The 17,136-nt window shown below is 40.0% G+C and overlaps 1 protein-coding gene and 1 pseudogene across 1 annotated transcript; both read right to left on the bottom strand.

The window, feature by feature from the left end:
* Positions 1 to 1,404: 1,404 nt before the first annotated feature.
* On the bottom strand, positions 1,405 to 4,371 carry LOC106577744 (uncharacterized; annotated as a pseudogene).
* Positions 4,372 to 14,909: 10,538 nt separating this feature from the next.
* On the bottom strand, positions 14,910 to 16,919 carry LOC106577743 (uncharacterized). The gene is made up of 6 exons (XM_014156064.2): positions 16,740 to 16,919; positions 16,287 to 16,628; positions 15,724 to 16,074; positions 15,448 to 15,576; positions 15,255 to 15,304; positions 14,910 to 15,151 (listed from the first exon to the last, which is right to left on the bottom strand). The coding sequence occupies exons 1-6, from the start codon at positions 16,798 to 16,800 to the stop codon at positions 15,032 to 15,034; spliced, it is 1,053 nt and encodes a 350-aa protein (XP_014011539.1). The 5' UTR covers positions 16,801 to 16,919; the 3' UTR covers positions 14,910 to 15,031.
* Between the last annotated feature and the right edge of the window lie 217 nt (positions 16,920 to 17,136).

The following is a 17,136-nucleotide window of genomic DNA, read 5'->3' as shown; positions in this document are numbered from 1 at the left end:
TGTGTGTTTCAGTGGCATAGGCTTAAAGGTAATTCAACACATCAGGTATCCACTTCCTGTCAGAATCTGTCTCAGGGTTTTGCCTGCCAAATGAGTTCTGTTATACTCACAGACACCATTCAAACAGTTTTAGAAACTTTAGGGTGTTTTCTATCCATATATAATAAGTATATGCATATTCTAGTTACTGGGTAGGATTAGTAACCAGATTAAATCGGGTACGTTTTTTTATCCAGCCGTGAAAATACTGCCCCCTAGCCCCAACAGGTTAAACAGCCATCACTGACACAGAGAGGCTGCTGCCTACGTACAGACATAAAATCATTGGCCACTCTAACACATGTATATGGATCAATAGTCACTTTATTTATGCCACTTTAATAATGATGTTTATATGTCTTGCATTACCATATGTATATACTGTACTTTATACCGTCTATTGCATCTTTCCTATGCCGCTCAGTCATTGCACATTCATATATTTATATGTACATATTCTTATTCCATCCCTTTACTTAGATTTGAGTGTATTAGGTAGTTGTTGTGGAATTGTTAGATTACTTGTTAGATATTGCTGCACTGTCAGAACAAGAAGCACAAACATTTCGCTACAGTCGCAATAACATCTGCTAACCATGTGTATGTGACCAATAAAATTTGATTCGATTTGATTTGATCTTTTTTTTTTGGTTGAGCTAACGTGGTAACAATGCTTATTCAGTTTTTTTCCCAGTGGGTTGTGTCAGTCATGGCTACAGGCCATCCGACATTCTGATTATGGTGTCGATACAAAGCCTGAAGTAATTCACCAGCTGCGTTATCTGTGTGCAGTGATCGCTTTGATCACTTTGGGACCGGTTGAAACTGGGTTCTGTTCCCACCGTCTTTCCACCATGGACCGGAAAGCTCCAACCATTCGAGGTAGATTGCAAGCAAAGTTGCTAACACCTGCAGTATCTACAAAGTCATTTATAACGCTATTTGTTTGCCATTCGCCAAACTAGCTCGTGGTGAATTTGGCTTGCTACTGTAATGGTAATGTTATCCTGTCCTGCTGATTGTTTTGTGTATATTTTGCTTTGTGATGCAATTCCCACTTCCATTACTCATAATACTGATAAGAAGTCTCAACCTAGGACCCGATTCGTGGCAGACATTAATCTACTTCCTGGATTTCAATACGAACATAACTAAATACATTAGTAAATATACTCAAGCAAGGCATCTAAAAATTGCCAGGGGTACTGACAAATGGCCAGGAAAGTGTTATAAAGTGCCCAGAAATGTTATGGGTGAACTTCCCCTTTAATTAAAGTTGCTACGGTAATTATTAGTCACAGTAATACTGCTAATAATTTTAATAAAGAGTTAATAAAAATCTAATTGTTTTTCAATTATCCAGTTTTACTGTCTGATCCCAGAGTACACCGTCTCTTCCTCCATGTTGCTTCTTTGTCTTCTAGACCTGTTCTTCTTGTTTCTCAGATTCAGAGCCACATAATGGAGACTGTCTGCATCTTGGGCCTGTGAAGAACAATTATAAGATGGAGGGAGAATATTATTATATATTATTTGTAACATTTTATGGTAATACAACATTAGGAATTCTGCTTACCCCTGCATCTGAAGAAGAGACTGCTGGACCTCTTGTCTGAGAGACGGGTCCTGGAAAGAAGCATAGAAAAAAAATATATAACTCCTTCTTCCATTACAGATACATCTGGTGATATCAAAGAAGAGCAACTTCTATGAAGGACTTTACCTGTTACATACATCATTCATTTATTTGTTATGGACTTCACTTACCTCTACAGTGCAGACACTTTCTCTTGTTCATCTTGTACATGATGCTACCAAGGACAGTGATCAGGATAAATGAGAGACCCAATGATGCACTTAGGCAGTAAACCAAGAGAATAGTTTCTGCGCCATTGTCTGTGAAAATAAATATTGTGCTAGAAGCATAGTAACTATTTGGATGATTGCATGTTTTCTCATGTGATCAAATAACTAGTACTGTATGCAGTTTTACACAGTAGATTATTCAATAGATATAAACAAAAATGTAAGATGTATCACCTACCCTTGATGTCCAGCTTGGTCCCATTCCCAAACAGCATCTCCCCACATGAGGCCACAGCACAGTAGTAAGTCCCAGCATCAGAGAGGCTGAGGTTCCTCTTGGGGAGGTTGTAGACACAGCTCTGTGTAGGAGACCCAGCCTCAGGGCTCTTCTCACACTGATCACTCCTGTCTCCATGGGTGTAAATTATTCCTGGATGGGATTCTCCTGAGCCATGTTTGAACCAATAGACACTGTATTCTCCTGCACAGGTCTCAGTGTGTATTGTACAGTTCAGAGTCACAGAGTCTCCTGGCTGGACTGACCCAGAAATAGATTGCTAGAGCACAGTCGTGTTTCTGGACCCTGAACCTGATAAGAAAGATGTCAGAAAATCTGTTTCCACTGTTTGAACTTAACATTTGTTGAATACGTACAGTGATATCTGATTATGTAAATACCTGATATAAAATGTTAGTAGATGTTAAGTCCCCTATATAGGGGACATTGATTGGTTGTTGACCTGTTCAGACTGACATTTTGGTGTATAAAGCGCTCTGTGAACGTCCTAGGGTCCAGTGCTTTATAGTGCCAGATTGCCCAGTCTGTCTGCTCTCTGCTACCACTCTGTCAGCGGAGCTGACTTCTAGTTTGAGGTTTCCCACCCACATTTGCATAGGTAAATGACGTGTCACTTTTTCTGGCCTATCCAGACAAAGAAACGATTTGCTCTCCCTCTGAGCGATGGAGCTGCTATATGAAAGGGGACAATCTGAGTAGGGTCTATCTGTGGACCGCAGACTGGGCCCACCAAGTAGTGTCACGTGAGAGTTTTGTTCAACAGGGTCTGATCCAGCAGATACTGTATGTGTACTAGCTAGCTAGTGTTCATGTAGTGATGTTAAAATTGTAGTGACGTAAAGCTAGTGCGCGCGGCATGTACTGAAAATGCTAATGGCATCATACTGTTGAATGTCCCCTCAATGGCAGTGAGCGAGGAATGCAGTGGGTGCAGCGTGTAGTTACTGCAGTCCGCAGGTAGATATTATTGGACATTCTAGCGATTTCAGCAATCGTGCTTTAATCTCACTGTGATATTCTCAGCCGGATTTAGAGCTCTCAACATGAAAAAGTACAAAAATAATTTAATGAGATTGAAAAATGGCCACTTTCTCTTGGTTACAGAAGACGAAATTAGTTTGTGAGTAAAGCTGAAGTTGTAACGAGTCAGCAGCAATTTGATTGGTCTCTTCATCGCTCAGAAGAGGCTTGGCAGAAAATGTTCTCAGGTGAAAATGGGCCAAATTTCTACTGTCACTAAATATGATCATATTTATAGTATTTTGCAATTATAAGAAAGGTGAAATCTTAAAGTAACTTGTTTATAATTTGATTGTTACAATATTTAGAAAGCATTTCAGAAATGTCAAGCTCTTTTCCCCTTAGTTTTGTTGAATAGGAAAAAAAATATTTTTATACATTCATAATATTTGTAATATGTACTTGAGCTTCAAAAGTGAGTACACCTCAGCAATGTGTAACTATTTTTACCAGAAAGGTGAGTTCTAGAGCTTTCTAGAACTTCTTAAGCGTCACTAGTTATTGTTTACATCCATAACATGCAAAATAATTACTTTTGGGTATGTCTCTTTAGGCGGAAATCTACATTTTGCATTATCATTCAAGAGGTTAACCCAACTTTTCTTTATAAATTCAGATTTTTTACCTTTTACAATGACAATGGTTCCTTCTCCAAATTCCATGATGTTGTTATAAGCGCTCCCACAGTAGTATGTTGCTGAATCCGAGAGTTTGATGTCAGAGATCCTTAGGTGATTCACTCCTTTGCCGCTTCGCACTGAGAAACGAGGATTATCCTTAAACTTATGGTGAAACGTAGCATCATTGTCATTCTTATAGAAGGTTGAGAAGAGCTGAAGTTTTTCTCCTAATGTTTGCTTGTACCAGGAGAAAATTACTGCCATGTCGCCTTCATAGAAGCAACGCAAAATCACTGTGTCTCCAACGTTGGCAGAGATGAGATCATTCTCCTGACGTATGGATGATGACTTAATCCCAGCTATCATATGAACTAGAGAACATAAAATGATATTATCTGCTATATAATGTAAATAACCCCAAATACAACTTTGGATTGTCAAACTGTTCTAAAGCATTAAATGGGATGCCTCATGCCTCCAAATCAAGAGTGGACATTACATAAGCAGTGAAATATAAAATATTGACTTACCCCTCTCTACGATAAGTGGAAATATCAGACACAGTGCGATCATTTTTGAATTTGTCATACTCTTTACTAACTGTGTCTTGAGTGGCAAGATTCTACACATGTAGACATCACTTCAACAATGGGGTTATTGGTGATTGGTTGAACTGGCCGCATCATTTTTGTTGACGCCTCATTCAGGGTGCGCTCATGTACTTCTCATGTGTCTTGTTCAGCTCAGTATCACAGAGTTTCCTGGCTGGACTGCCTCAGAATATCTGTTTTATAGGTAGATTCTGATCCTTATAGATGTATTTCAAATTGATCACTAATCATCAAAGTTCGACATTCCTTCTTCGTCATAACTGCAGCTTCTTTGGTCTAAGAGACTCATAGTTGTGTGTGACTTTGTTGGGCACACACATGCTATGCCACTTTCATCCACTAGGGCTTCTATTACCACACAGCCACTTCACCTCACCAAAACCATATAGAGAAAACACAGTAAACACAATACAGTAGTCTTCTTTTAGTGATCTCTCATTCAGGATTTACACTCAGTAGAACAGATGGATAGATGCCCTCCCATGATTTTATTATTGAGGAGGTCCATGGTTCTAGTGGCCTAACATCACACTTAAAAGCAGGGTTTGATATTTGACTAAGAACTACTGATCTCTAGGTCAATTGACCTACTAAAAACCTAATTGTGTTTTTTCACCGATTTCAGTTGACTTGGTATAGATAACTGCCTCATCAAAAGAGTTGGTTTACTGTTGGTTACAAAAATAGTAAACTTGAAGAGCAAGTCTAGTATAGACTAAGTTCAGTATGAGAGAGGTAACAGCTCTTAGACATCTGGCTAAAAACCACAGAAAGAGAGAAACAGAGAGAGAGGGAGAAAGAGAGAGTAGAGTGCCCTGTGTGTGCAAAAGGCCAGGAGGCACTAACAAAGCAGGAAAACATCTTCATGTGTTCATAGGTTGCTGTGTATGTGAGGGGATTTTAGTGGCATGAGAGAAGAAAAAAAAAAGTTAAACACCATTAACCCAGTTCAATGTAACATCGATATGTTTAGGCTACTACATGATCTTCAAATTTTGCCTATACCCGTCATGAGGTTGCTACAACCTAGCCCATGAATTAAAGTTTACAACGTAGGGACACGCAGGTCGAGAGAAAAAATTGAGACAGTGACACATGGACAGACAGTGACACATTCAATACCGCCTTGCACACTCTTGCCTGCATCTAGCTGATATAGGGTGTAATCATTAGTCCAACAGTTGCAAACGCGAGTTTCTATTGGAAAAATGCAGGTATGTTGTCATAATTCTTGTGTAAGTCTATGGAAGGGGGTGAGAACTATGAGCCTCCTAGGTTTTGTATTGAAGTCAGTGTACCCAAAGGAGAACAGAAGCTAGCTGTCCTCCAGCTACACTATGATGCTACAATACCTTACAGAGTGCTGTTGAGGCTACTGTAGACCTTCATTGCAAAACAGTGTGTTTTAATCAACTATTTGGTGACGTGAATATATTTAGTATAGTTTTATCTAAAAATGATGACTTTTTAAATGTTAAACTTTTTTTTAAACTGAAATTCACTGAGGAGGATGGTCCTCCCCTTCCTCGTCTGAGGAGCCTCCACTGGTGGGTAGGGGTCTTAGCTGTAGCCTGGATACACCTTCTACTCTACACTCTGTAAACTAATGACTACAGTTTAAGAATTTATAAAACCTATGATCTTGTAAGTGATAAGATACTGTGTTAGTCTACATGGCATGCAGTATGTCAGTAGAGCTGTGTTTCTAATTGTGATGGGCGTGACCAATGACTAAAGAGAGTAACTGACTGACACCACATAGACATCCTGCTGAAAACCACAGAGTGTGTAGCAGGCCAGCAGGCCTGTCCAAAGTGTAGAGATTGCCTCGTCTTGAGCTCACAGCAGACCAAAGTGTTGAGATACCTATCAACAGCTCACTAAGTGCATGTTGAGTCGGTGGGTTTAGCATGGTAACAGTAGGTTGTCTCTGCAGAAGCCCTCTGGACAAACATTCATACAGGCATACTGTATGTAAATCAAAGCAAATGTTATTTGTCACATGCGCCGAATACAGTTGTGAACCTTACCGTGAAATGCTAACTTACAAGCCCTTAACCAACAATGCAGTTCAAGAAATAGAGTTAATAAAATATTTACTAAATAAACTAAAGTAAAAAAAAATGTAATCAATCACAAGGTAACACAAGAAATGTACATAACAATAACGAGGCTATATACAGGGGGTACCGGTACCATGACAATGAGCGGGGGTACAGGTTAATCGACGTAATTTGTAAAGTGACTATGCATAGATAATAAACAGCGAGTTCAATGGTGGGGGGGTTCGATGTAAATAGTCCGGGTGGCCATTTGATTAGTTTAGTTGTTCAGCAGTCTTATGGCATGGGGGTAGAAGCTGTTAACCTTTTCATACAAACGGGTGTGATCATTCTACAGTGGTCTGAGCAGCGTACGCTTAAACCAGTGTGATTAGAACGATTATTTAGAACGTCCAGTTTCGATTGACGCAACAATCAGCATTTGAGCTGGCCACACAGTTTTTTCACATGTACAGAATGTGACCATTTTATTTTGGATGCAATGTTCAGACATTCACAGAAGTAGCTACAGCATAACATAATCATCCAAACAGGAAAATGTAGGCTACATTTGTCCTAGCGCTAACTGAGGAAAGATTGACATAACACAAGTGGTCATATTTTTATAGCTCTCGGCTGACAGAAACTACATTATAAATTAGTTAATAGCAATTACTATTAATAATTAATCATGTTTTGGGTGAGCTCATCATTGATCTAAATAATTGAGTAAAACACTTTCTAGAAATCGAAAGTAATCCGAGATGGGTAGTTTGTGCATGCCGCCATGTTTGTTTTTTCGCATCAACCAAAGATAATGAGAGGAGACAAGATGAGTTTTGTCTGTTTATAGTATGCATGTTGAAGGGGGTGTGTCCTCTACGATCATTCACTTCCCTTCATTCACTTCCGGAAGTTTACCCGAAAGATGAGTGAAAAATTCCTTCACCTCATTATAACATCTTTGGTCTGACAGATGTTTACGTGACACCCAGAATGCATTGTATAATGTCAACAAACATACCGCCACACATAGCTGGCAAATAGCTTAGCATTAGCTCATTATAGTCAGTACAACCTAAAAAAGTATTCTACACACATCATAGGTGTCCATTACAATCTATGCAATAATCAGAATGCATTATTTGTCACCAGTACTTTACAAAACTGTAAATACATTATGCTACATACATACACAACCGTTCAAAACATTTGGGGTCACTTAGAAGTGACCCCAAATGTAATGTTATACTGTAAGTTGTACTGTAAGTAAGTAATTTAATGTATGTACCCCTAATTGCACCGAATACATCTGTTTATCCTACAGCTATTGTGGTAATCATGAGCCTATAAACCAGAGTTACACTGTTAGCACTGAGGCGGTATGCAATAGTAGGAAGACCACTTTATGCAGCTCACCCTGCACTATCAGCTCCAATGTAAATAACATCAGTAAGTCTACCTCTGATAAGCTTCCCAGTAAAGCATTAAAAACATTCAAGCAAGACAGAAAAGTGCAAAAAAATAACCCATATTAACATATGTAGCCTATAAAACAAGGTCCACAAAGTCAATAGCTTGCTTGTAACTGATGACATTCATATTCTAACTCTCTGAAACTCACTTAGAAAATACCATTGATGATACAGTGGTAGCAATACATGGTTATAACATCCACCGAAAAGACAGAAATGCCAACGGAGGCGGTGATGTGGTCTATATTCAGAACCACATTCCTGTAAAGCGTAGAGACGATCTAATGTTAAATACTGTAATATGTACTAGTAAGTAATATGGCTACAGGTTCATCTACCTCACCTAAAACCCTTTCTTGTGGGAAGCTGCTATAGACCACCAAATGCTAACAGTCAGTATCTGGATAATATGTGTGAAATGCTTGATAACGTATGTGATATAAACAGAGAAGTATATTTTCTGGGTGATTTAAATATTGACAGGCTATCATCAAACTGTAACTAGTGCCTGCAACCTGGATCAGGTTGTCAGTTAACCTACCAGGGTAGTTACAAAAAGCACAGGAATTAAATCATCAACATGTATTGATAACATCTTTACTAATGCTGCAGATATTTCCTTTAAAGCAGTATCCAAATCCATAGGATCACAATCTAATAGCCATATCTAGGAAAACCAAAGTTCCAGGGCTGGGCCTAATATAGTGTTTAAGAGGTCATACAATAAGTTTTGTAGTGATTCATATGTTGATGATGTAAAGAATATTTGCTGGTCTGTGATGTGTAATGAGGAGCAACCAGACGCTACACTTAATGCATTTATGAAACTACTTATTCCAGTTACTAATAAGCACGCACCCATTAAGAAAATGACTGTAAAAACTGTTAAATCCCCTTGGATTGATGAGGAATTGAAGAATTGTATGGTTGAGAGGAATGAGGCAAAAGGTGTGGCAATTAAGTCTGGCAGCCCAACTGATTGGCAAACGTACTGCAAATTAAGAAATCATGTGACTAAACTAAATAAAAATAAACTACACTATGAAACAAAGATAAATTATATAAAGAATGATAGTACAAAGCTTTGGGGCAATTTAAATGACATTTAAAAAAAAAGCCAACTCGGCTCCTTCATTCATTGAATCAGATGGCTCATTCATCACAAAGCCCACTGATAATGCAATCTACTTGAATTACTTTTTCATTGGCAAGATAAGCAAACTTAGGGATGACATGCCAGCATCAAACGCTGACACTAAACATCCAAGTATATCGGACCAAATTATGAAAGACAAGAATTGTACTTTTGAATTCCGTAAAGTCAGTGTGGAAGAGGTGAAAAAGGTATTGTTGTCTATCAACAATGACAAGCCACCAGGGTCTGACAATCTGGATGGAAAATGACTGAGGATAATAGCAGACAATATTGCCAGTCCTATTTGCCACATCTTCAATTTAAGCCTACTAGAGAGCGTGTGCCCTCAGGCCTGGAGGGAAGCTAAAGTCATTCCGCTACCCAAGAATAGTAAAGTCCCCTTTACTGGCTCAAATAGTCGACCAATCAGCCTGTTACCAACCCTTAGTAAACTTCTGGAAAAAATTGTGTTTAACCAGATACAATGCTATTTTACAGTAAACAAATTGACTAAATAATTTCAGCATGTTTCTAGGGAAGGACACTCAACAAGCGCAGCACTTACACAAATGACTGATGATTGGTTGAGAGAAATTGATGATAAAATGATTGCAGGGGCTGTCTTGTTAGACTTCAGTGCATCTTTTGACATTATCGATCACAGTCTGCTGCTGGAAAAACGTATGTATTATGGCTTTACACCATCTGCTATAATGTGGATAAAGAGTTACTTGTCTAACAGAACAAAGATGATGTTCTTTAATGGAAGACTCTCAAATATAATCCAGTTAGAATCAGGAATTTGATGGTAGCTGTTTAGGCCCCTTGCTTTTGTCTATGTATGCGGATGACTCAACACTATACACGTCAGCTACTACAACGATTGAAATGACTGCAACACTCAAAGAAGAGCTGCAGTTAGTTTCAGAGTGCGTGGCAAGGAATAAGTTAGCCCTAAATACAGTGAGGGAAAAAAGTATTTGATCCCCTGCTGATTTTGTACGTTTGCCCACCGACAAAGAAATGATCAGTCTATAATTTTAATGGTAGGTTTATTTGAACAGTGAGAGACAGAATAACAACAAAAAAATCCAGAAAAACGCATGTCAAAAATGTTATAAATTGATTTGCATTTTAATGAGGGAAATAACTATTTGACCCCTCTGCAAAACATGACTTAGTACTTGGTGGCAAAACCCTTGTTGGCAATCACAGAGGTCAGACGTTTCTTGTAGTTGGCCACCAGGTTTGCACACATCTCAGGAGGGATTTTGTCCCACTCCTCTTTGCAGATCTTCTCCAAGTCATTAAGGTTTCGAGGCAGACGTTTGGCAACTCGAACCTTCAGCTCCCTCCACAGATTATCTCTGGGATTAAGGTCTGGAGACTGGCTAGGCCACTCCAGGACCTTAATGTGCTTCTTCTTGAGCCACTCCTTTGTTGCCTTGGCCGTGTGTTTTGGGTCATTGTCATGCTGGAATACCCATCCATGACCCATTTTCAATGCCCTGGCTGAGGGAAGGAGGTTCTCACCCAAGATTTGACGGTATATGGCCCCGTCCATCGTCCCTTTGATGCGGTGAAGTTGTCCTGTCCCTTTAGCAGAAAAACACCCCCAAAGCATGTTTCCACCTCCATGTTTGACGGTGGGGATGGTGTTCTTGGGGTCATAGGCAGCATTCCTCCTCCTCCAAACACGGCGAGTTGAGTTGATGCCAAAGAGCTCCATTTTGGTCTCATCTTACCACAACACTTTCACCCAGTTGTCCTCTGAATCATTCAGATGTTCACTGGCAAACTTCAGACGGGCATGTATATGTGCTTTCTTGAGCAGGGGGACCTTGCGGGCGCTGCAGGATTTCAGTCCTTCACGGCGTAGTGTGTTACCAATTGTTTTCTTGGTGACTATGGTTCCAGCTGCCTTGAGATCATTGACATGATCCTCTCGTGTAGTTCTGGGCTGATTCCTCACCGTTCTCATGATCATTGCAACTCCACGAGGTGAGATCTTGCATGGAGCCCCAGGCCGAGGAAGATTGACAGTTCTTTTGTCTTTCTTCCATTTGCGAATAATCACACTAACTGTTGTCACCTTCTCACCAAGCTGCTTGGCGATGGTCTTGTAGCCCATTCCAGCCTTGTGTAGGTCTACAATCTTGTCCCTGATGTCCTTGGAGAGCTCTTTGGTCTTGGCCATGGTGGAGAGTTTGGAATCTGATTGATTGATTGCTTCTGTGGACAGGTGTCTTTTATACAGGTAACAAGCTGAGATTAGGAGCACTCCCTTTAAGAGTTTCAGCCAGAAATCTTTCTGATTGAGAGGGGTCAAACACTTATTTCCCTCATTAAAATGCAAATCAATTTATAACAGTTTTGACATGTGTTTTTCTGGATTTTTTTGTTGTTATTCTGTCTCTCACTGTTCAAATAAACCTACCATTAAAATTATAGACTGATCATTTCTTTGTCAGTGGGCAAATGTACAAATCAGCAGGGGATCAAATACTTTTTTCCCTCATTGTATGTCTAAAACTAAAAGCATTGTATATGGAACAAAACACTCACTAAACCCTAAACCTCAACTAAATCTTGTAATAAATAATGTGGAAATTTGTTGAGATCACTAAACTGCTTGGAGTAACCCTAGATTGTAAACTGTCATGGTCAAAACATATTGATGCAGTAGTAGCTAAGACAGGAAGAAATCTGTCTATAATAAAGCGATGCTCTGCCTTCTTAACAACATTATCAACAAGGCAGGTCCTACAGGCCCTAGTTTTGTCACACCTTGACTACTGTTCTGTTGTGTGGTCAGGTGCCACAAAAAAGGACTTAAGAAAATTGCAATTTGCTCAGAACAGGGCAGCACGGCTGGCGCTTGGATGTACACAGAGAGCTAATATTAATAATATGCATGCCAATCTCTCCTGGCTGAAAGTAGAGGAGAGATTGACTTCATCACTACGTTTATTTATGAAAGGTATTGACATGTTCAATGCACCGAGCTGTCTGTCTAAACGACTGGCACACAGCTCGGACACCCATGCATACCCCACAAGACATGCGACAAGAGGTCTCTTCACAGTCCCCAAGTCCAGAACAGACTATGGGAGGCACACAGTACTACATAGAGCCATGACTACATGGAACTCTATTCCACATCAAGTAACTGACGCAAGCAGTAAAATTAGATAAAAAAACTGATAAAAAACACCTTATGGAACAGCGGGGACAGTGAAGCAACACAAGCATTGGCATAGACACATGCATAGACAGACACACACACACACACACACACGCACACACACGCACACACACACACGCACACACACGCACACACACACACACACACACACACACACACACACACACACACACACACACACACACACACACACACACACACACAATAACATACGCACAATACATACACATGGATTTAGTACTGTAGGTATGTGGTAGTGGTGGAGTAGGGCCCTGAGGGCACACAGTGTGTTGTGAAATCTGTGAATGTATTGTAATGTTCTTAAAATTGTATAACCTGCTTTCAATTTGCTGGACCCCAGGAAGAGTAGCTGCTGCTTTGGCAGCAGCTAATGGGGATCCATAAAAAGTACAAAATACAAAACAGTATCTCCCCACATGAGGCCACAGCACAGTAGTAAGTCCCAGCATCAGAGAGGCTGAAGTTCCTCTTGGGGAGGTTGTAGACACAGCTCTGTGTAGGAGACCCAGCCTCAGGGCTCTTCTCACACTGATCACTCCTGTCTCCATGGGTGTAAATGATTCCTGTACGGGATTCTCCTGAGCCATGTCTGAACCAATAGACACTGTGTTCTCCTGCACAGGTCTCAGTGTGTATTGTACAGTTCAGAGTCACAGAGTCTCCTGGCTGGACTGACCCACCTTATTGCTATAATAGCTCCCACAGTAGTAAGTGCCTGAATCAGAGAGATGCATGTTGAGATCCTTAGGTGACTCTTGTTTTGGCCATTTTCCACTGAGAAGTGAAGGTTATCCTTAAACTCTTGGTAGAATGTTTTGTTCCTGTCAAACTTATACACAGTTGAGAATAGCTGTACCAGGAGAAATGCATGTCCATGTCGCCTGCATAAAAGCAGCGGAAAGTCTTCAACGTTCGCTGACATGAGACTACTATGCTGATGTATGGATGGCGACTCAGCTAGCACACGAATTAGAGAACATGTAAATATATTAGCTGGTACATACCTCAAATACAACTGTGTATTGTCAAAGTGTCTGTAGAACAATAATGGGATACCTTATGTCTCCAAATCATCACATAAGCAGAGAAATATAAAATATATACTTAACCATCTCTACGAGAAATGGAAATACCAGACACAGTGAAATCATCTTTAAAGTTGTCAGCTCTTCACAACTTGGGTCTTGAGTGGAAAGAGTCCACCCATGTAGACAACGCTTCAACAATGGAGTTAGAGGTGATTGGTCGAACTGGACCACATCATTTTTGTTGACGACTCATTCAGGCACGATTGTGGTCTTTACGTGTATCTTGTACAGTTCAGAGTCACAGAATTGTTCTACAGGTAGAATCTCAGCATTTTGAGTTGTACAAAATCAGCACAAATGTTTTAAGCAGGGTTTCCCTCAATCTTTATCTCTGCAGCTACTGTTGTCTAAGAGACTCATAATTGTGACCTTTTTGGAACATGCATGCTATGACACTGTCCTCCACTGGGCTTCTATCACCACACAGTCACTTCACCTCAACAAAAACATATATCGGGAAAACATAGCAAACACAATTGTAACATCTGCTTCCAACTCACACTCTCATACACCTGGTCCCATTACCTGAATTCTGATCACCTGTTCACACACCTGTATGTCATTATCACACACTATTTAGTTCAGTTCTTTGCCCCCCATCTTTGTGAGGTATTGTTTGTTTTTGACACACTTCTCTTCGTCATCTACTCATCCCATGTATGATAGTTTTTGCCTGCCTCACTAACGATGCCTTTTGCTTATTCCCTACCTGTACCTTAGCCTATCGGATTTCCTGTTATTCACCTATTGCCTAATCTCCCGGGCGATGTTTCTAGCCTGTTCCCTGCCTGTGCAATTGCCTTTTGGACCCCCTGTGTATGACCTGCTTCCTGCCCCTGGATCCAGCTACCTGCCTCCTCCTGTGGTCCTTTACATTAAACACCTGCTGCGCTCTGCGCTTGAAACCAGCTCTCTGTCTCCATCGTGTTCATTACAACAATACAGTAGTCTTCTTTTAGTGATCTCTCATTCATGATTTACACTCAGTAGAATAGATGGATAGAATGCCCTCCCATGATATTGTCATTGAGTAGGTCCATGGTTCTAGTGGCCTAACATAACACTGATCGAGAATACCCTACTGGTCTCTACTTCAAATTACCTAATATATAGCTTATTGTGTTTTTTCACAGATTTCCATCAACTATGTATAGATAAGCTGTCTCATGAAAACAGTTGGTTTGCTGTTGCTGAAATGGTCATCTTGAAGTGTAGGTAGTATAGCCTACAGTATGAGAGAAGTAAGAGTTCTGAGACATCCGGCTGGAAACCACAGAAAGAGAGAAAAAAAGAGAGAGAGAGAGAGTAAAGAGCAGAGAGAAAGAGAGACATATGTCTTGTGTACAATAGACCAGCAGGCCCTAACAAAGCCTTAGCGACTTCCTCATCTTGTGTTCATCACACACCACAGAGTACCTGTGAATAGGTTGCTGTGTGTGTGAGGCGGTGTTAGTCGCATGAGAACGGAAAACCCTTTTCTTCACTACAACTAAAAGATGCCTGAGTATGGCCCAAATAAATACATTAAACTTCCGTTGTCTTGATTATTGTTAAATGTTTTATTCATCTTATCACATGGCAGAGAAGCAATGCATTTAATTTATTAGTAGCTACAGTTACAATAACAAAGCTAATACAGTAACTTGGAGCTCATTAATCTGTTTTATTGTTCTACTGTCTGATCCCAGAGTACACCGTCTCTTCCTCCATGTTGCTTCTCTGTCTTCTAGACCTGTTCGTCTTGTTGCTCAGATTCAGAGCTACATAATGGAGACTGTCTGCATCTTGGGCCTGTGAAGCACAATATAAAATGGAGGGAGAATATTACTACTGTATATGCAATTTTTTGTAACTGATATTTTTATTGTAATACAACATTAGGAATTCTGCTTACCCCTGCATCTGAAGAAGAGACTGCTGGTCCTCTTTTCTGAGAGAGGGGTCCTGAAAAGGAACATAGAAGACATAATGATACAACTCCTTCTTCCATTACAGATACATCTGGTGATATGACATAAAAGCAACTTCTATGAAGGACTTTACCTGCTACATACATCATTCATTTATTTGTTATGGACTTCACTTACCTCTACAGTGCAGACACTTTCTCTTGTTCATCTTGTACATGATGCTACCAAGGACAATGATCAGGATAAACGAGAAACCCAATGCTGCGCTTAGGCAATACACCAAGAGAATAGGTTCTGCGCCATTGTCTGTGAAAATAAATATTGTGCTAGAAGCATAGTAACAATTTGGATGATTGCATGTTTTCTCATGTGATCTAAATAACTAGTACTATATGCAGTTTTACGCAGTAGATTATTCAATAGATAAACAAAAATGTAAAACGTATCACCTACCCTTGATGTTCAGCTTGGTCCCTTTCCCAAACAGCATCTCCCCACATGAGGCCACAGCACAGTAATAAGTCCCAGCATCAGCGAGGCTGAGGTTCCTCTTGGGGAGGCTGTAGACACAGCTCTGTGTAGGAGACCCAGCCTCAGGGCTCTTCTCACACTGATCACGCCTGTCTCCATGGGTGTAAATGATTCCTGGATGGGATTCTCCCGAGCCATGTCTGAACCAATAGACACTGTGTTCTTCTGCACAGGTCTCAATGTCTATTGTACAGTTCAGAGTCACAGAGTCTCCTGGCTGGACTGACCCAGACACAGACTGCTGTACAACGGTGGTGTTTCTGGATCCTGAACCTGATAAGAAGGTTATTATGTCAGTAAGTATATGTGTGTGTCTTAACTAAACATATGTTGAATACATAAAATAATATTTTATTATGGGAATACATCATTTTGTATTTAGTATCATTGTATCCAGAAGGTAAAGTGGAAAAAGTGCTCAAGATGTTCCCTTAGTTGCAGTCCATAAGTAACTAGTTATTTTCTCTCTAAATTTGTATTTGTACCTTTTACAATAAGAATGTATCCTTCTGCAAATTCCACCATATTGGAGTAGGAACTTCCACAATAATATGCTGCTGAATCAGAAAGCTGTACGTCTGAGATCTTTAGGTGGTTTATTCCATTGTCGCTTTCCACTGAGACACGAGGGTTACCCTTAAAGTCATGGTAAAATATAGCATTCTTTTCATACTCATAAAAGGTTGACATGAGCTGAGGATTATATCCGAAGTGTTGCTTGTACCACAAGAAGTGCATTGCCAAATTGCCTTCATGAAAGCAGTGCAAAGTCACTGTGTCTCCAACATTGGCTGACATGAGACGGATGGCTAAGGATTGTGCCACAGCTACAATACACAAAAGTACAGAATTTCATTATATACCTCAATATACATGCATGAATTGTATCAATAACGGTGTACATCCTTTAAGCAGAGAAATATATAAGTGTGACTTACCCATCACTCTGAGAAGTGGAAGTATCATACACAGTGCCATGATCTTCTTTGATGTTGTCATCCTCTTTACTAACTGTGTCTTAAGTGGAAAAAGTCTACCATGTAGACAACAGTTCTACAATGGGCTTATTGGTGATTGGTTGGACTGGACACGTGCATCATTTTCGTAAATGCCTTATTCAGCCCACCCTGGTCTTCATAACTGAAAATCACTCATATAATCAACGTTTAAAGTGGACCAATGCTTACTTTATAGGATATTTTGTGCAGGTTGGGTGTCTTGATGATGATGTATTTTAATTTTTTTTACATTGTGTACTTTGCAGGCACTGACTGGACAAAGATGTCAAATCCTGAGGTTTCACTGTGGAAAGAGAAATATAAATGTCCATCAGTA

This window comes from Salmo salar, chromosome ssa18, assembly GCF_905237065.1.
Source record: "Salmo salar chromosome ssa18, Ssal_v3.1, whole genome shotgun sequence".
NCBI classification, from domain to species: domain Eukaryota; kingdom Metazoa; phylum Chordata; class Actinopteri; order Salmoniformes; family Salmonidae; genus Salmo; species Salmo salar.
This window is presented reverse-complemented; position numbering and strand designations above follow the sequence as displayed.

Bases quoted from the DNA above. Each gene is read 5' to 3' on its own strand.
- LOC106577743 (XM_014156064.2), bottom strand. From the start codon at position 16,800: ATGACAACATCAAAGAAGATCATGGCACTGTGTATGATACTTCCACTT. The intron at 16,075-16,286 runs GTACAAATACAA...CCTTCTTATCAG, and splicing joins ATACATTCTTATTGTAAAAG to GTTCAGGATCCAGAAACACC. The intron at 15,305-15,447 runs GTAAGTGAAGTC...GTTCCTTTTCAG, and splicing joins AAAGTGTCTGCACTGTAGAG to GACCCCTCTCTCAGAAAAGA.